This window comes from Oryctolagus cuniculus, chromosome 15, assembly GCF_964237555.1.
Source record: "Oryctolagus cuniculus chromosome 15, mOryCun1.1, whole genome shotgun sequence".
NCBI classification, from domain to species: domain Eukaryota; kingdom Metazoa; phylum Chordata; class Mammalia; order Lagomorpha; family Leporidae; genus Oryctolagus; species Oryctolagus cuniculus.
The window spans coordinates 17,876,407-17,896,116 of record NC_091446.1 but is presented as its reverse complement, the minus strand read 5'-3'; the positions used below and the strand labels follow the sequence as shown (position 1 = coordinate 17,896,116).

Genomic DNA, 19,710 nt, shown 5'->3' with positions numbered 1-19,710 from the left:
TGTGCGGCCAGCTGCTCCCGATCTAGAATCTCTGACAGACATAGGTCACATTAGCACAATTGTTCTTGTCCGTTAGCAGCTGGTACCCTGGTCACCCCTGGGGCTTGCAGAGACACAGTCTCCGAGGAAGTCAATCTGGGGTGGCTCCAAAAATGTGTCTCTCTCATCCCTTCCAAGTGCTGCTGCAGCTGCTGGCCCCCAGACCCCGAGGCCCGAGAGCTGCCTTTCTCCACTGCGGTTGCTCAGTCCCATCTGGAAACTTGGTAGACGCACACGGTATCACACTGCACCCCAGACATCAGACTCAGAAGTCCTGAAGGTGAGCCTCCATCCTTGCATGTTTTAACCTCCCTGCAGGTGCTTCTGACACCTGCTAAGGTTGGAAACCACTGGGCTGCTGCATGCAAAGAATTGCTATTTATTGGATTCCCAGAACCGGGTTTGTTTGTAGGGAAGTGGGAGAAGTTAATGGTGCTTGCCCATAATTAGGTCCGCAGTGTATTTTTCCTGCTTGTAATCCTGGGTCTACACAGTCCCAGGGGATGGGGTCTCATTTCCCTTTGTGAGCTACAACAGGGAGGAATGCACAGAGAATCCACAGTCTGCCTCCACCCTTGTCCTCAACTGACACAGTCAGATGGACTTATGGGGACTGGCTCTGGCTGCAAAGACAAGAGTATGAATGTTCACTGAGAAAGTGGAATTAAAAGCTAGGTTCGTTTCCATGAGCTTCTTGAAGTGTCACATCTGTATTTTTGCTTGGTTCCAAAGTCAGATGCATGCAGATTGGAGGCTACCCCTTTTGGATTAGTCTCACCTTGGTTTCATTAGCTGTGAATTAGAACGAGGAGTCTGGTTCAAAAGCAGAGTCGGAGACTTTAAAGTCCCCAGGGACTACATGACAAGGGTCTTATGATGACACTTGAGATAGACCACTGGCGATGGGCCAGAACTGGTTGACAAGGCAAGAACAATGAAAAATTTTAAAACCAAGAGAGGCAGGTGTATGGCAGAGCAGTTCAGACACTGCTTGGAATGCCAGCATCCCATAATAGGGTGCCTGGGTTGGAGCCCCAGTTCTCCATCCCAGCTCCCTTTTAATGCATGCTCTGGGAGGCAGCCAGTGATGGCTCCAGTTATCGGGTTCCTGCCATCCAGGTAGGAGACCTGGATTGAGTTCCCAGTTCCCAGCTTTGGCCTGGTCCAACCCTGACTGTCACAAGCATTTGAGGAGTGAAGCAGCAGATGGAAGAGAGTTTCTCTATCTCTCTCCCCTGCTCCAACCCTTTTCAAATAATCTGTTTTTAAAAAATCAAGAAAGGTAAGTCAGCAGTGTGGCACAGTGGGTTAAGCCACCACTTGTGATGTCTGCATCCAATATCAGAGAGTCAGGTCAAGTCCCCGCCATTCTGCTTCTGATCCAGCTCCCTACGAATGCACCTGGGAAGGCAGCAGAAGATGGTCCAAGCTCTTGGGTCCCTGACACCCATGTGGGAGACCAAGACAGAGCACCTGGCTCCTGCCTGCAGCCTGGCCCAGACCTGGCTGTTGCAGTCATTTGGAAAGTGGACAAGCAAATGGAAGATCCTTCCTTCCTTCCTTCCTTCCTTCCTTCCTTCCTTCCTTCCTTCCTTCCTTCCTTTCTTCCTTCCTTTTCTCTCTCTCTCCTTTCCTCTCTCCCTCCCTCCCCCCACCACTCTGCCTTTCAAATAAATGAATAAATAAATCTTTTAAACACAAGAAAAAAAAGGTGGGCTTGGTTTGTTTAGAAACTCATACCCCCCCTTCGCCTACAAGTCAGAGGTTCTCAGCCTGAACGGGTGCACATTAGAATCCCCTAGGGAGCTTAGAATTGTCCAGGTAGCACCCAGACCATTGATACCAGAACCTCTGGGACTAAGATCCAGACACCAGCACCTGTTAGGAGACAACCCAGTAAAAAGCAAGCCTGAATAAAGCCTTAGCAAGTGGACAACTGAGCAGCATTTATCACAAATGTTAACTGCATTGAAAATGCAGCCATTTCTTCAATGTCTGATCTTGAAGAAACACTCACCCACAGGTACAAAGATACAAGGCTGCTCATTGCAGCAATTTGTAATCGCAAAAAATGAGGAACAATCAAAATGTGCATCAATGAATAACATTGAAAATGTATGTATGTCTTAAGAAACAATGAGGCACATTTATCTATAAGAACATGAAGTGAGAGATGGTCAAACAGAGGGAACAATAATACTCTAGGGTAGCTCTTGGAAATGTGTCTGGCATGTTGGTAGTACATGACAATAGCCAGGTTGACTGAAAGGAACCATAGCAGGTGGAGTTAGGAAGATGTAGTGGACTGAATGGTGGCTCCCTGTGAGACATGGTCAGGTCCTAATTATCAGAATCTGTGAACGTCAGCTTATTTGGGGAAAGGGTCTTTGCAGATATAATTAAATTAAGGCTCTTGGGTTACAGAGGTCATCGTGGGTTATCCAGGTGGGCACTAAAGCCACTGCTGAGAATCCTCATGAGAGACATTCAGAGGAGAAGCGAGGGGCAGGGTGAAAAGAGAGGCAGGGATGGAGCCCTATGGTGAGGCCCGGGAATGCTGGGGCAGCTGCCAGAAGCCAGAGGAGGCAGAACATGAGTCGTGAGGGGAGTTGAGCCTCGACAGTCCTTGGCTTCTAGCCACCAAGTTCATGGTCACTGTTATGTAGCCCCCGGTGTCGCTCCCCCTCTTCATGGAGGAACGACACTAAACCCTGCCTAGGTTTCCTATCCGAGTCATGGCACCATTTGCTGCTCCTCCGCACACGGAGGAGCCGCACTGGACCGGACGCTTGTTGTTCCCCTTTTTTACAAGTCTTTTCTATAGTAAAGTAAGAATAAGCAAACAGCGAACTCCCAAAGCAAGAATGAGTAGAGAGAAATGAGAAAGAACGAAGCAACGAACTTCCCCGCAAACTCTCCAACGCACTCTCCAACCAACCCACACCACCATGCCGTCTCTCTCCTCCTTTATAGTCCTCTTCCACCAATCCGTGCTCTGCTACCCACACGCTGAGCACGCTGCTCTCCTCCAATCAGGAGCAGGTTCTGCTGTTTATTGGTTGAACTGGAGGCAGCTGTGTAGAAGCTGTTTCCTCCTCTCCCAGCGCCATATTGTGGGAGAGCAGATGCATAGAATAAGTCTTAATTCGAGTAACAGTCTAGTCCGAGTTGATCCCCACACCCAGAACCTAACCGAGACAGCCAGAGGCCAGAGAGTTGAGAGGGCTTCAGGAAGTTCCGTGGGCCATGATAAGGCCCTCCACAGGAAGTCAGGGGATCTGACATCCATTTTCTAACGTTATAATTCTGGTCCATTTTCCAACATTATAATTCTCAGTGACTTGATACTCTTTTTGTACAAAGCGCAATTCACTTCCTAATGTAAAGGCTATCAGTATGAAAATGAAAACATAACAATGGGGTAAGTCATACATGAATCAAGCAGTTCACAAAAATGTCAAAGCTAGCCCACGTGACCAGGGCTCCCCAGCTTACCTTCCGGGGCCTCCTGGCGGTCGTTGAAGGGCCCCTGGTCCTGGTGGTGAATGAGGTCTCTCAGCAGAACCGCAAAGCTGTACACATCTCCCTGCGGGGTGCCCGACCGGGGCTCCTCCCGGAGCCGCAGCAGCTCTGGGGCCGTCCAGTAGAGCTCTGCAAGGCCACGGAACTCGGCGTGGAGGCAGAGCCGCAGTGCCAAACTGGGGAGGCCGCCCCTCAGCCCGCGGGGAGCACGAGAGAGAGGAAAGTGAGCCCCCCCAACCAGCCCTGCTGGGGTCTGACTGACTGGAGAAGTGGCCAGGGGGCCGCGTGGGAAAATGGAGAAAACAGCGGGGACAGACCTGCACCCTGTGTTCATGGGAGGCTACGCTTGACTGGCATTACAGGCGCTTTGTGGCTTTCTTTTCCCTGTTCTGCACTGCCTATCTTTGGAAGCATAATCCTTGGATGTATCACTCGGGTAGCAGAAAATCAGCCACCTGAAACTGAACAACTTCGCACATTCACAGTGTTAGGCAATCACTGCCCTCTATCTAGTTCCAGAACATTCCCCTCACTCCAAAGTAAAGCGCCTTACCCACTGAGCAATTTCTCCCTGTTCTGTGTTCCCCTGAGCCCTGGAAACCACTAGTCTGCATTCTGACTCCACAGATTCTTTGATTCTGGATAGTTCATGTATCTTTTTACTGCAATGAGGTCAATTGGCTTAGCTCATTATAGGTTACAATCACTGAAGAAAGGGATGCAGGGATGAGGAGCCAGGAGTGGCTACTAGCAGGTTTTCAAGATCGCCCTTGGCTCCCTGGTCTTTCGGGAAGACACCATCCCACCCCATGGCTCAGAAGCCTCCCCACGTTCAAGACCGAAAGCTGCCAACCATGTGCCAAGGACACTGGGATCGACAGGGCCAGGGCACGTGACAAGGTGAGAATCGGCAGCACCCAGTGAACTCCGGACAAGCAGGAAGCACTGCTGAGCCCCACTCTACCCACAGGGAGTTGAGGCAGTGGCACTTGTCTCCAGATGCACAGAAGAGCTGCCAGGAGCCTTCAGAAAACAGCACAGGGGCCCCGACTCCATCTCCAGACCCTGATCTGTTGATGCAGCCATTGAATGAGTCACCTTTAAGACAGAGAACTGCTGGACCCTGTTATCTTTAAAGCGCCTGGCAGATCTCATGTTCTGTGCTGAGAGTGCAGGATGCCCATGGGAAGGGACACAGAGGACAAAGGGAAGGGCAATTGCTAGTGGCGTTGGGTGGCCCAGCAAGCTGGGAGGAGAACCAGCCTCCTAGCCCAGACCCACACCACAGACTGTTCCACCCATGGGGTTGTCTTTTCTTGTCCTCCTCGGATGAGCAGAACAGCTACACACCACCAGCTCCAGAGGAAGGCTCACCTGCAGGCACCTGCACAGGTGAGGTTCGAGAAGCAAAGACAGCACAAGGAAGCCCTTGACTATCTGACAATAGCTATGGGCGCAAGGTGTGCCAGTGGTTACCCGAGGGGTCGGTGGTCTTCTCAGCATAGGTTCTGTGTGTCTGGCCGTACTTGAGCTCCCACAGCCCAAATCCCGACAGCTTCACCTGCATGCGGCCGTCCACCAGGCAGTTGGAAGGTTTCAGGTTGCCATGGGACCCCAGGGGGCTCCTGTGGAGGAACAGCATGCCCTGCAGAGGCAACAACACGCCAGTGAGGCGGGGCAGTGTCAGTGGGCACTGCTAGAAGAAACAGGGGCAGCTGGACAAATGGACAGAAACACAGGCGGGCCGACTCGGGGCAGGGGAACACGCCAATCTCCATGTCCACTTGCTCAGAAGCCATCAGCATGGTGTCCCCGGAGTCAGCGTGGGCACAGACACCCAAAACGGGGGAAACTAGTTCTGGCTCATGGGTCAGGAGCTAAGAAGGCCAGAAAGCCAGCTTCAGATGGAGGTAGTCTTGTGGTCAGGCCCCTGAGCTGAAATCTCAGCTCTAGTCCTCTGCAGAAAGTAGGTTAGCCTGATTCTGGTCGAAGTGATGATCAAGGCCGGCGCCGCAGCTCACTAGGCTAATCCTCCGCCTAGCGGCACCGGCACACCGGGTTCTAGTCCCGGTCGGGGTGCCGGATTCTGTCCCGGTTGCCCCTCTTCCAGGCCAGCTCTCTGCTGTGGCCAGGGAGTGCAGTGGAGGATGGCCCAAGTGCTTGGGCCCTGCACCCCATGAGAGACCAGGAGAAGTACCTGGCTCCTGCCATCGGATCAGCACGGTGCACCGGCCACAGTGTGCCGGCCGCAGCGGCCATTGGAGGGTGAACCAATGGCAAAGGAAGACCTTTCTCTCTGTCTCTCTCTCTCACTATCCACTCTGCCTGTCAATAAATAAATAAAAAATTTTTAAAAATTAAAAAAAAAGAAGTGATGATCATACCTACTTCATCACGGAGTCATGGTCGTGAAACACCACAGTAAATGCCCAGGGTAAGTAGTAAGGAAAACAGGTGCACGCTTATGATACATGTGTTAGTATGATAGAGAATATAGATACACTGCACTATCAAGAACCTGATTTTATTACCTGCGTGTTTTGAATTATAAACCATTGAATGCATTTTAGGAGTCCTGTTTGAGTGCTCTAAAGGGAAAGGCAATAAAATAAGGATGACTGAGAAATTATCCTGCTGTCCTCTGTGTTCTCAGGAACAATAGACTACTGCTGCTATCTATGAAGTCAACAGAAAGAATGCCAGAGTCGGAAGACACGTGTTCAAGTCTAGACACTACAACCCAGTCTCAACAAGCAAGTCACTTCATCTCCCTGGGCCTCAATTTGCCCATCTGTGAGATGGGGCTGCCTGGATCCCTGCTACCTAAAGGATGCGCTGAGGCCCAACAGCAGCATCACCTGGGAGCTTGGCAGGAATGCAGAGTCCCAGGCCCCACCCGGCCCTACTGGATCAGACAGTCCATTTTGACAGGCTCTTTGTTTCATGTTCATGCTCAGTGAAAAGCACTGGCCACAAGAGTTATAAAGCATCTGAGCAGACAGAAATGGCTTGATTCCTTCTCGGGCACCTGCTCAGGGACTCGCCGCTTCCTCCAGCCAGGCTGACAGGCCAAGTCACTGTCCCACTCCAGCCAGAACCCTGGGGCCGCTGCTGCATGAGAAAGGTGGACGAGCACAGAGCGCAGTCAAGGAAATAATCTCCAGGAGAGGGGTTGGCCACCCACTCCGCCTCACCCCTCAGGAACTCAGGGGGCCACGCTGTGTTGCTTTATCAGGTGGCCGGCTTGGCTTTGAGATTGCGAAACTGAATCCAACTTTGGAATCACAACCCTGCTGCCTCTGGAATTTCTCCAGCAAGGCTCCAACAGGCTAAGGTGCAAGCTTGCTCTCAGGTATGCCCCATGTGCAACCCAGAGTTCTCTCTGCCCTCACAGGAACCTCTTCATTCACTGAGCTGTCACATACGTACACACACATGCACGCGCACACACACACATGCAAACGCACACACGCATGCACACACGCACGCACATACACACATGCACGCACACACACATACACACACATGCACGCGTGCACACACATGCACACACATGCACATGCACGCACACACACACACCAGCCTTTCTTGCCTTCCACCTGCCTTTACTGGTGCCAGGACCATGCCAGGCACAGCCAGCCGCTTTACGCTGTGGAGCTCACGCCTGCAGGGTGACAAGGACATGCTTAGGGAACCTCCAGGTCTGCAGTCGCCTCAAGAAATGGCAGGCAAGCCTCCGCTTCTGTGTTTCAGTCTGATGGAAAGGTACGACTTCTGTGCAGAGCACCAGAGAAGAAACAGAGCTGTCAGAGGGCTCGTGATTAAGAAGCCAGATTTGACGTGCTCTGAGCAGCTCTGCCGCCCATCTGCTGGCTACATTTCTTGCCAGGCTGGACATCCCTGGATGGTCTGTAGGGCTTCCATCCCTGACCCCTACGCCTGTGCTCTCTGGTAGTTAGCAGGAAGAAGTATGGCATGGAGAAAAGAAAGCAGCCTTTGTAATAGACTAGCTGCAGTCCCAATCTACCACTCACCAGGTGGCCTTGGGACTTCACCTTGCTAAGCCTCATTTTTTTCCCTCTTGAAAATGGAGTAGATATGAATAGGATTGCTATTTTAGCTAAAAAGGAATTATAGGGGCTGACACTGTGGCACAGCAGATTAAAGCCCTGGCCTGCAGCGCTGGCATCCCATATGGGTACCAGTCCTAGTCCTGGCTGCTCCTCTTCCAATATGCCTCTCCACTTGTGGCCTAGGAGAGCAGTGGAAGATGGTCCAAGTTCTTGGACTCCTGCACCTGTGTGGGAGGCCCAGAAGAATCCCCTGGCTTCAGATCAGCCCAGCTCCAGCTGTTGTGGCCATTTGGGGAGTAAACCAGTGGATGGAAGACCTTTCTTTCTGTCTCTCCCTCTCACTGTCTGTAACTCTACCTCTCAAATAAATAAATAAAAAATATTTAAAAAATAATTATAATAGTGTTAATTATTAACTATTTAGGTATTGCCCAATCAAAATAGAATGCAAGCCACATGTGTATTTTCAAATTTTTATAGCCATGTTTTAAAAAGCTAAATTGGTGAAGTTAATTTTAATAGTGTATATTATTTAATCTGAGGTATTAAAATATATTTTTATGGAGCCAGCACTGTGGCATAGCAGGTAAAGCCATTGCCTATAGTGCTGGCATCCCATTTGGGTGCCTGTTCAAGTCCCTGCTGCTCCATTTCCATTCCAATTCTCTGCTATGGCCTGGGAAACAGTAGAAGACTGCCCAAGTGCTTGGGCCCCTGCACCCACATGGGAAGACCCAGAGGAAGCTCCTGGCTCCCGGCTCTGGATCAGCACAGCTCCAGCCATTGTGGCCAATTGGGGAGTGAACCAGCAGATGGAAGACCTCTCTCTGCCTCTCCTTCTCTCTCTGTGTAACTCTGACTTTCAAATAAACATATAAACCTTTAAAAATATATATATAGTCATTGCAAAATGGAATTATCATAAAAATAATAATGAAACATTTTATACTCATTAAGACAAACAGGTCTTCAAAATCTGGAATGACTTTAATATTTACAGCACAACTTGGATAGCTACATATCCAGTGCTCATGGGCCGCATGTGGCAGTAGCTACCATATCTGGAAAGTTCAGAAATTTCCTACATGAAAATATATACATATTTTAATATTTAAATAAGATGTATGTAAACATATATAGTTAACATTTATTGGACATCTGTTGTGGGGCAAGCATGGTATTAAGCATTTTTCACAGCTTAGTTCCCACAAAAACCCCATGAGGTGGGCACTAATAGTGCCTTCTTGTAAGTATTTATTTTAAAGACAGAGAGAGATGCAGATCTTCTATCCACTGGTTCACTCCCCCAAATGCCTGTAATAGCTGAGGCTGAACCAGGCTAAACCCAAGAACCAGGAATTCAATATGGGTTGCCCACCTTAGCAGGAAGCTGGTACAGAGCTGGAACTCTAACCTGGGCACCCCAAGTGGTGTCTTAATTCCTGCACCAAATGCCCACCCCTTGAGGTTATCTTTATGCACAAGGAAAATGAGGCTCAGAGTGGTTAAGGTCACCTGGCCAGGAAGTGGCAGAGTCAAAGCTCAAACCCCCAAGATAACTTTGATGACGAATTGTCCTTCATCCTGAATCTACCGACTTCTCTTACTTAGAAATGAAGGCCCATTCCTAACTCAAGAAGAGCATGATTATTTCCCAGGTTCCTGCCTAGGTTCATCCCACTGAGTTGAGTTCTTGAGGGGTGGTCAATGAGTTGTATTCTTTTGTGCCTTATATGCCCAAGATCAGATTTGGCCCAAATTTGCTGTTTCACTGGGGTATATTTGTGGTATCAAAAGTCTTCAGAATCTCAGATTATCTCCACTAACCGGTACAGAGGAAGTGCTGGTCAAACAGAAACAAGAAGACTTGTGTCATGATTAATATGTGATGACCAAAGCACAATACAACCACAGAACGTGGCCCAGTGCTCAGACCAGAGGCAAAACTCCAAAGTCTACAGTCCATTTTCTGCTGCTCACTATTCCCTTCCAAAGAATGTTGGCAGAGTAGCTGACACTGGAGGGCTGGAGTGAGCCTATGACCCAGTCCCTTGTGTCATCAGCAACTTCTAACACGTATCTACAGTTTACACACTTGCAAGAGGAGACAATGACCCTCCTAAGGCAGAGTGTTAAGCCGTCCTGTGTTGGGGCATGGAGTGGGAAGGGAACTCAATGACCACAGAGAGATGTCTCCCTTTCTCACCTTTCTCACCCACCCCAACATTTCTCCAGGGAAACATTTGGGTTAATAGTTCTTGAAACCGCACACACTGAAAATGTCAAATCTGTTAGTCATTCACACCATAGTGAGAATCCCCTTACTAGCTTGCTCTTTGCATCCAGTTTCGAAGTTAGCTACTTTCTTTGGGGTAGGAGACAGACAACCAGAATCCAGAGAATTTCTATGGGCTTGGTGGGAAGGGATGGGAAAAGTGGGTGAAGAGGAATGCAGAAGATCCCAGCTCAGGAAAGGAAGCCAGTCATAGCGCTCATTTTACAAACTTCCTGTTGCCACAAAGAAATCTATATGTACATATATAGGCTGCTGCTTATTTTCTTTTCTCCAGCAAGATTTGAAGCCATTCAGAGCTAGAAATAAGTCTTTGTCTTCCTCCAAGAGATCCTAGAGTAGGGTAAACCCTTACAATACTCAGTAAAGTTCTAACGCAATCAGAGCAGTGGTGGCACAGCATCAACCCCAGAGACCCAGCCATGGAGGGGCTTCTGTCTGGTGGCCTTGCTTGGCAACTATATGCCATCTTGCTTCAAAAGCATAGGAAATCAACGTCTCCAAAGGCTGTAAGTTTTAGCTCCTTAGAAGCAAAGAGATGTGCAATCCAGAGGAAGGAAAGCCCTTTGCTATCAGCCAAGCCGACCTCGTGAATTATTCCTACATGGAAGCTGAGAGGAGGGAAGTAGTCTGGCAAAGTCACCCATGGCATGAGTGGCTCAATCCCCCAGGAGGGCGGAGCTTACATTTCACCCATGGGGGCCTCACAACACCCAGGCAGGGTCTTCCCGCAGGGGTCCGTTGGCTGATGGATGGGAATGCTGACTGTTGATGGGCAGCTGATAACCAGCCCTGGCCCTGCTGCTCATGTATCAGAGGAGCTTCGTCACCAAGTCCCACTCCCAGGCCATTGGCTTGTTCTCTTCTGGCAGTAAAAGTATATTCAGGGAGTTCGAAAGAACAGCTGGATGTTAGCCCGCGCTGGGAGGAGCAGCCTCGGAATGCTGATCCATACTGTCAGGCCCCACTCCAAAGCACTCTCCGTCCCTCATCCCCAGCTGCACGCCCAGGTGGTGGCACTTTGAGACAATGTCAGCTCTAGCTGCTACCTCTGGACATCCCCCCAGCCCTGCCTTTATGGCAACAGGCAGGAATGGGCCTCGCTCCGCCTCCCTCCCAATTGTCCTTAACAGCCCCTAGCCAGCATCTAGACATGAGATTCACTCCTCCCTGTTGCAAAACAGAAAGGCATGGATGGACCCTAAGTAGAGTGGTATGTCACTGGGAATGCCTGCATCCCATATCGGAGTTCCTGGTTCAAATCCTGGCTAGTCCACTTCCAATGTGGCTTCCTGCTAACACACACCATGCACACCCAGGATGCGGTGGTGATGGCTCAAGTACTTGGGTCCCTGCCACCCACTTGGAGACTTAGATTCAGTTCCAGGCTCCTGGCTTTGGCTTGACCCAAGCATGACTGTTGTGGACATTTGGGGATTGAATTAGTGACGGAAAATCTCTCTCCACCTCCCTGTCTGATTATCTATCTATCTATCTCTTCCTCCCTCGTTTCTTCACTCCCTCCCTTCCTTTCACCCATGTTTTCAAATACAGTAGAAATAAGTATATAAAGCTTTAAAAATAAAAGCACAGGAGCAACCTCTGCTTCTTCCTACCGAGAATCAGTGCGGTAAAGTAGTTAAGGGGTAGGACTTGCACAAGCCTAAGTTTTAATCCTAGCTCCAACCTTCAGCAGCTCGGAGACTTTGGGGCAAGTTGCATGAATTTTCTCTGCTTTATTTTCCCAGCTGTGAAATAACAGTGATGATAGATATACCTTATATTTTCTTGGGAGAATTAAACGATTTATTACATATGAAGTACTGGGAAACGCCTGGCCCAAGAGTAGTTTATATACATATACATATACATATACATATACATATACATATACATACACATATACATATACATATACATATACATATACCAGCCGCTATTATTATGATTCTCTTCATCACAACCACCACAGCCCCTGTGTACAAAGCAAAGGTCCTACATGTTTATGGGTCTGCTGCATCTGCATTGCTGGCGCACCTCTAGGCCACCAGCTTTGTGGATAGTGTGACATTGGTGCCCATTTTCCAGGAAAGGAATCAGGGAATAGAGAGAAGGGAAGAGTATAGGGAATCTCTCTCCCCAGCTCAATCCATGGTCTAGTAATTGGATTCTCTTTGGGATAAAAGTTCTACACTAAAATGTAAAGATCTTGCATTCATTCCACCTTTGGTGTAAAATATTTTTCTCTCTCCATATTTACTTTCAATCAGGAAAAGAATAAAAAGTCGATGGCATTCGAGTTTAGAACTGGGATCACTTTGTTTCAAGAGTCAGAATTTTCAGGAAAGAAGACAGTTTGGATTTAACCCAAGACATAGAACAATTCAAAACCACCAGGTGTTTACTCTCTAAATAAGTTAGCTTTACTCACATTGACTATGTCATATGCAAATGAAAGTTTGAAGATCCAATCCATGTCAGGATCTGAGTTTCTTAGAACGTCCTGGAAAACATAATTCACAGTGCCAGAGTGACTGCTTGATGTACAGTCTCCTACGTTGAATAGATTGGGCTCTAATACAAGTGTACTTCAAAAGTTTCATAGAGGGCCTGCAATGTGGTGCAGCTGGGTAAACTGTTGCCTGCAGTGCTGGTATCCCATATGGGTGCCATTTTGAGTCCTGGCTGCTCCACTTCTGATCCAACTCCCTGCTAATGCACCTAGAAAAGCACACAAGATGGCCCAGGTGCTTGGGCCCCTGTACCTACATGGGTGACCCAGACAAAGCTCCTGTCTCCTGGCTTCAGCCTGGCCCAGCCCTTGCCAGTGTAGCCATTTAGGGAGTGAACCAGCAGATGGAAGATCTCTCTCTCTCTCTCTCTCTCTCCCTCCCTCCCTCCCTCCCTCTCTGTAACTGTCTTTCAAATAAATAAATAAATCTTTTTAAAAATTTTATGGGAAACTAGAATTAGAGATTTTTTTGGAGGGATATGTATTTGGTTTAGTGGTTAAGACCCTGGTTAAGATGCCCACATCCTATGTTGGAATGCCTAGGTTTGATTCCTGGCCCTGGCTTCAGACTCCAGCTTCCTCCTAATGCAGACCCCAGGAGGCAGCAGTGATAATTTTGGGGACTGTGTTCCTGGCACTCACATAGGAGACCTAGTTTGAGTTCCTGGCTTCTGTGTCAGAACCATTGTGGGTATTTGGGAGTGAACTAGCAGATGAGATCTCGCTCTCGTTCTTGCTCTCTCTCCCTATTTCCATGAACTATTTCGTTTCCTTTCCATGAAGTATCCCATGAACATTTTCCATGAATTGTTTAAAGACCTCTAGGACACCTCATATTGTTGGTCAGAACTAATACAAAGTGAGGCAGAACACATTAAGCCTTGTAACCGGAAATCTTCCCAGGAAATACCATAATCTGACTTAATACTGGGGCAGTTCAATCTTAATTTTACCATACATTCTTGTTCCAGATATAAAGCATAGGGTCATGTGCAAAGGATAAGATAGGCCCAAGAACACAATTCATGATTAGCCATAATGTCTTAGGAGAAGAAACCAAACTCAGACAGTTTCTACCCAGAATAAAGGAAACCAGCACTGGACAACTCCACTACTAATTTGATCCTCACAGGATACCTCAGCTCTTGCGATTTGACCAGAGAGGACAAACGGGAGAAATCATTGTGGTCTCTATTAACTGTTGCTAGTCAAACCTAGGTAAGATTTTCTCTTTTGCTTACCTTAAGACTTCCTTTTTTGCAATACTGCGTGACAATGCAGATGTTGGGTGGTTCTGTGCAAATCCCAAAGAAGGGAACAATGTTTTCATGCCTCAATCCACACATCTGGAAATAATAGTAATAACGACTCATATTTAGAGTGTGTCTTTCTGTGTTCAGTTAATTCTTACAAAAACTGGGGGAGATAAAAAGCACTAGAATCCCCATTTTGCAGATGGAGGAACTGAGGCTCAGAAGACCAAGTGACTCATCGAAGATCACAGGGCTTAGAAGTGGTAGAGCTGGGGGGGAAGCCAGGAAGCCTGTTGCCAGCATAGGAACCATTGGAAGGATCACAGTCCAGCTCCAGCCATGGGGCCCATCACAGTCAACAGAGCCAGGCCTGACTCCTGGCTCACGGCTGTCCATGCCTGGGCCACAAAACAAGAAATCAGGCACCACGAACCTGACTGCTTCCGAGGACCAAGTTCGAGATAGGTAAGCAGCCATCACAGACACAGAGGATGAAGGACCGGGATTAAGGCCAGGAAGAACAAAGGGGCAAAGCAGAGGAAGAGATGGGTCTGAGGGCCAAATCATGGACTGCAGGGGGCAGGGAGGTGGGCTGAGTTCAGGAAGCAGCCTCCCAACATTGCTCCTTTGGGTGGGAACAGGGAGCTGGCAGAGGAGGGGCAGAGAGCAGAGCTGGGGCCTCACCAGCCGGATTTCCTGCAGGACAGTGGGCTTCCTGATCCAGGCTCCTGCTTGTTCTCCAACAAAGCGGATGGCCACATGGTTTCCCTGGAATCAGACCCAAAGTGGAATGCTCTTAACCCGGGATGATGCGGACAAAGCCACACACAGAAAGGGCTAGGAAAGGGATCCAGAAGATTGACAAGAATCCACTTACGGGGGCAGATCACTGAGTTTCTCATTGCCCAGATCAATCCCATGTCATGAACTTGATACATGACGTGGTCCCATTTAGAGGAATTCACAGCCTTGCAAGGTGTGTACGATTAGCCCATTTCCAGGTGAGTTCACCCAGATTAAGTAACTTGTACAAGGTCATGTTTGCAGACAGTACAGCCAGAATTTGAATGTTTGACTCTGAGACTAGCCTCTATTATACAATATTGCCCTGTTCTCATTCAGAGGAAATAGAGAGTTGAGGCCATAAGTGTTAGTCTGGAATCTGATTCCTGGTTCAAAGCCCAGTGCTACCACTCACTACCTAAGCAGCCCTGAATGAGGTATTTCACTTCTCCAAGTCTGTTTCTACATCTGTAAGATGAGGGCTAAAATTAACACACTCATGTCAGAGGGTTGTTGTGGGAATCAAATCAGCTAAAATGCGTAATACTGTTCACTCTGTGCCTGAAATAGTTTTTAGTAAATAGCATATCTCATTGTCATTGCCTGTCAGGGAATCAATCACCACAAAAATGTGGGAAGAGTTGGGTAGAGAAGAGAGAAACTGAGCACAAGAGAAGGTGAGCCTCGCTATGAGCTGAATACCAACCCCAGCTCTGCCACTTTGCAGATGGGAGCAGGCCGGTGATGGGAGTTGTGTGAAGGAAGGGATGCTTGGGGTTGAAGGAAAGGCTTCCTGGAAGTGTGTATGTACCTGAAACCTTGAAATAATCAGGTTTCTGGTGGGGTGGAAAAGGTGGAGCCTGCATGGCATAGTCAGAAGGTACAATATGTGTCATCGGAGACACTCCCTGAATGAGCATGGGGTTTAAGGCAGGAGAAAAAGTTCTAGGAGCTGACATTGAGGTGCGGTGAATTAAGCTGCTGCTGGCAACATATCCCATGTTGCCCTGTCAGTTCAAGTCCTGGCGACTCCCTGTCTGACCCAGCTCCCTGAAAATGTGTCTGGGAGGCAGCAGAAGATGGACCAAGGGCTTGGGCCCCTGCCACCCATGTAGCAGACCTGGATGAAATCCCTGGCTCCTGGTTTCAGCCTAGCCCAGCTCTGGCTATCGTTTCCATTTGTGGAATGAACCAGCAGATGGAAGATTGATATTTCTCTCTCTCTCTCTCTCTCTCTCTCTTCCTGACACTCTGCCACTCAAATAAATCAATATTTTTGAAAATTAATATGGGGCCAGGTAGTCTAGAGGCTGGAGTCCCTGGTTAAAGACTTTAGCCACTGCATTGCAGACAACAGAGGCAGGGAGCAGAGTGAGGGTGTTGGCGGGGGGGGGGGGGGGGGACACATTTTAGTAATGTGAATCAGTGATATGCCATGGACTGTTGGCTTCTTTCTCTGCACAGTTTGGTGTGAAAGGCAGTCCCTAGAGTACTTGGTAATATCCCAGGAGGCTTTTATAGTTCAGAAACTCAAGTCAGCATGCACTAAGAAAAAAAAGATTTGATTTCATAAGGAATGCTTTAATTCTGATCTTTCCCACCCCCAATTCAGCACAATGAACAATTCTCCCTAGCTTGAAACCTTCTGTCCTACTCACCAGGGCCTCTGTCTTAAGAATAAACACAGATTTTTTTTATGTAACTTTTCCCCCAGGGCACTTGAGTTGCTGCAGGGTGGCTAAGCACAGGCAGCTGTCATGGTCTGGAGTGTGGCAGGGAGGGTGAGAAGGGGCAGGCAGGATGTATGGTGCAGTTTCAGCAGCTGCCACCATTCACTGTGTGGAAGCACCATTGCCAGTACTGATTCATCAGCAAAGCACCCAGGATGAAATCACCCACCTGTAGGGTAGCCACTAGCCACAAGAGCCTCTTTAAATATATAGCAATTAAAATTAAGTGGCATTTAAAATTCAGTTCCCCAGGCACATAAATGATCCATCATCACATAAAACTAATGGCTACCCTACTGGGCAGAGCAAATTTGGAACATTCACGTCATCACAGAAAAGTTCTGTTATACAGAGCTGAGTCTACCCTAGAAGCCAGCAGAGGAACTATCTGGGAGCTTACCAGAAGTGTAGAATCTGAGGCCTATGTTGTGGTGTGGTAGGTTAAACCACCGCCTGCAATGTAGCATCCCATATCAGAGCACTGGCTCATGTCCCTGCTGCTCAGCTTCCGGTCCAGCTTCCTACCAATGCACCGCAGAAAGCAGCAGAAGATGGCCCAAGTACTTGGGGCCCTGCCACCCACGAGGGAGACCTGGAAGGAGTTCTGGGCTCTGGGCTTCAGCCTGGCCAGGCCCTAGCCATTGCAGCCATTTGGGGAGTGAACCAGTGGATGGAAGATCTCTTTCTCACTCTGTCTTTCCCTTCCCCTCTGTCTGTCACTCTGCCTTTCAAATAAATAAAATATTTTTTTAAAAATAAATGTAGAACCTCGGGTGTCATCCCAGATCTACAGACCCAGATTCTGCATTTTAACAAGAGCCCAGGTGATCTGCCTGTACATTAAAGTTTGAGAACTACCAGCTAGAGAATTTCCTCTTATTTCAGAACGTCCCACCCGACAGAAAGCATTAAGCACGTGGGGAGACCAGGACAGAGAGACACATTCAGAATACGCATTGCCACCTGGTAAAGCCCCACGGGGGCATGAAAGAGTCCTTCTCCCTGCTGGCTCTTGGCAATGGAGCTGAGGTCTGCAGAAAACGTCACACTAGAGGGCTGGCTGTTGTTCCCTTTCCACACAGGTGTGTTTCTCTGCAAAACAGGACAGGACGCAGTGGCTCTCGGTAGCATGGACAGGTACTGAAGGGGCTGTACATTTCATAGACTGATGAGCACCAGGCTCACACAACTAATAGAGGAGAGAACACAGACTTGAACCCTGATCTTTCTGACCTGAAGTGTGAGGCCCCACCTGCTCCATACATCATTCTTGGCCTCTGAACCACCACGGCTGGTGCAAGTTGAAGGCACAGGCTCTGAGGTCAGACTGCCCAGATTCAAGTTCTGACTCTGGTGCTTAACTGAAGCCAGAGTCATTTTCCTACATAAACACCTAACCAGGTTACCTTTGTATCTCATGCCCCCCCAGGGCATCCCCAACATCTAGAGAACGTCTTTGCACAGGAGTTCTGTTTTCCAGGGAAAATCCTCCCTGGAGCCCTAGGGTAGAAATGATCAAAACAGAGATGCTTGGAAAAGGAAGGAGAAAAGATTCGACTAACCAGGACCACAGGGAATGAGTTACTAATGGGTTTCAGTCAAGTCGAAGCCTGCCTGACTTGGTACCAGCCACGCGTCCCAGCCCCGCACACCCTATGTCCTACATCCTGGCACACGCAGTGTCTACTCTCTCCTTGTTGCTACTGACAAATGCACTCTTCCCAGATGTCACCTCCCCTCTGATGCTGACGCCCTTAGTCCCTGCATCTGCAGGGCATCTGTCTCTCCATACAGACACCTCCGTGAGCACGACCTCCCCTGAAAGCAACTCCTGGTGGGCTCTCCCAGGCCTTGTGCTATCCTTGGTCTACAGGAGATGGCCAACAAGTGTTTATGTTGAGCAATGAACCTCACTGTGTTCGTCATCAGTAGACTAAAGGAGTTCATACGCTTTTGAAAAGAACCAAATGGTCCCTGGAAGATAACTTTCATATTTGAGCAGTTCTTATGCCCGCAGAGTAATCGAGCTGAAGTGAACTTTAAAGACCATCAGTCATGGTTAAACATTTACAAACTGGGTCTTGGGGAGTTGAAATGGTGTTCTTGGGGATCTTTGGTAAATGGGAGGCCTAGAACTGGAATTCGGGTCCCCAGGCTCTTGTTTCAGTGCCCACCTTCTAAGCGAATCAGCCTCCTGCTCTCACAAACTCCCAGAGGCCTCTCTCAGGGATGAGGAAAGCGGAGCTCTGGTGTCTCTTGTGGGCTCACCTTGTTCTGGGGAAGAAGGGTGATGCTGTCACAATGGATTTGCCACCAGACAGTTTTCTGCTGCCTCCATAGTTTTCGCCATTGTGGCCTTAAAACCAGTCCCACGATGGCAGCTCCCAAGACAGTAATGAGGAGCATGATGATGAGAATCGTGGTGGATATACCTGGAGGGGTGGAATCATAGCATCATTCAGCCTGGCGGAGGGAAGAAGCGAGCCCAGCCCATGCCAGCCCGGCCCTGCCGAGCAGGTGCCTCACAGGCTGCCCAGACTCAATCCAGGTCGGGACCCTCTGAGTCTGCACAATCTTGTCTTTTCCAGGAATCTTGCTCTAGCTACCCTTCTGGTTTCCATGACAACCACACTCACCTGCCCCTTTGTATGGAAACATCCATCTCAGAGAAATAACAGCAATGGCTTTTAATACCACCACCACTATGTGCTAAATGTTTATGATGTGCTGGTCTTTGGGGATTTATCTCCAGGCATGATCTGCCTACTTCCAGGGCCAGGCTCCTAGCCATTCTGCCATATTCCTCTGCCCAGTCCACCTCACCTCCCTAGAAATGAAGTTCCTGAGATTCAAATCCCAGGAGCCAGGTACCCCTGGGGCTCAACAGTGGAGCCAGGCCATGTTGCCCCGCTAGGGAAAACAGGCAGCCTCTGGAACATTCCTCGATGCTCCGACTAGCAGGTGGCCACAGGCATCTAGTGAGTACAGCCAGGATCGCTGCTAAAGATCCTGCAGTGCACAGGACGGTTCCTCACACGTAAGGATTCTCCATCCCCACACTTGATGGTGCTGCTGCTACTGCTGCTGCTACCGGTGCTGCTGGTGAGAAACCCTGCTCCTGAGAAGACTTTTCCCTGCTGTCCATCTCCAGGCAGCCACACTCACTGGACAAAGTCCACCCTGTTTTGCAGAACTCATAAAATCCACAGCCAGGCCTGTCTTCAAGAAGGGAGCCACCAGGCCAAGTCATGTTGGAGAAATTCCCTGTGGGTCTTTAAAAAAAACAAAAAAGACAAGATCAAGGCCCCTTCCTGGCAGATGGCAGGGACAAGTGAAACACACATGTTATTTGCAAAAACCAAGGGTGACCTCTTAATTCAAAAGCTGAACCATCTGGAGTCTGCACTTCCCCTCCGGGTAAGCTAATTCACAGAAGGCGTGACCTCTCTGCCAGGTAGAACAGCCCCCTCCGACTCGTGATTCAAACTATGTCGCTTTGGACTTC

The 19,710-nt window shown here is 48.8% G+C and overlaps 1 protein-coding gene across 1 annotated transcript in view; it reads right to left on the bottom strand.

The window, feature by feature from the left end:
• The window catches only part of LOC100344092 (guanylate cyclase 2G), a 49,668-nt gene that overhangs the window by 17,707 nt on the left and 12,251 nt on the right, over nucleotides 1–19,710 (bottom strand). The window contains exons 7-14 of the mRNA XM_051823695.2: nucleotides 19,297–19,477; nucleotides 17,998–18,072; nucleotides 17,169–17,297; nucleotides 14,377–14,460; nucleotides 13,681–13,785; nucleotides 12,359–12,430; nucleotides 5,038–5,206; nucleotides 3,535–3,690 (exon numbers count right to left, since the gene is read on the bottom strand). Coding sequence (XP_051679655.2) covers nucleotides 3,535–3,690; nucleotides 5,038–5,206; nucleotides 12,359–12,430; nucleotides 13,681–13,785; nucleotides 14,377–14,460; nucleotides 17,169–17,297; nucleotides 17,998–18,072; nucleotides 19,297–19,477 — 971 coding nt within the window. The remainder of the gene's footprint in view (nucleotides 1–3,534; nucleotides 3,691–5,037; nucleotides 5,207–12,358; nucleotides 12,431–13,680; nucleotides 13,786–14,376; nucleotides 14,461–17,168; nucleotides 17,298–17,997; nucleotides 18,073–19,296; nucleotides 19,478–19,710) is intronic.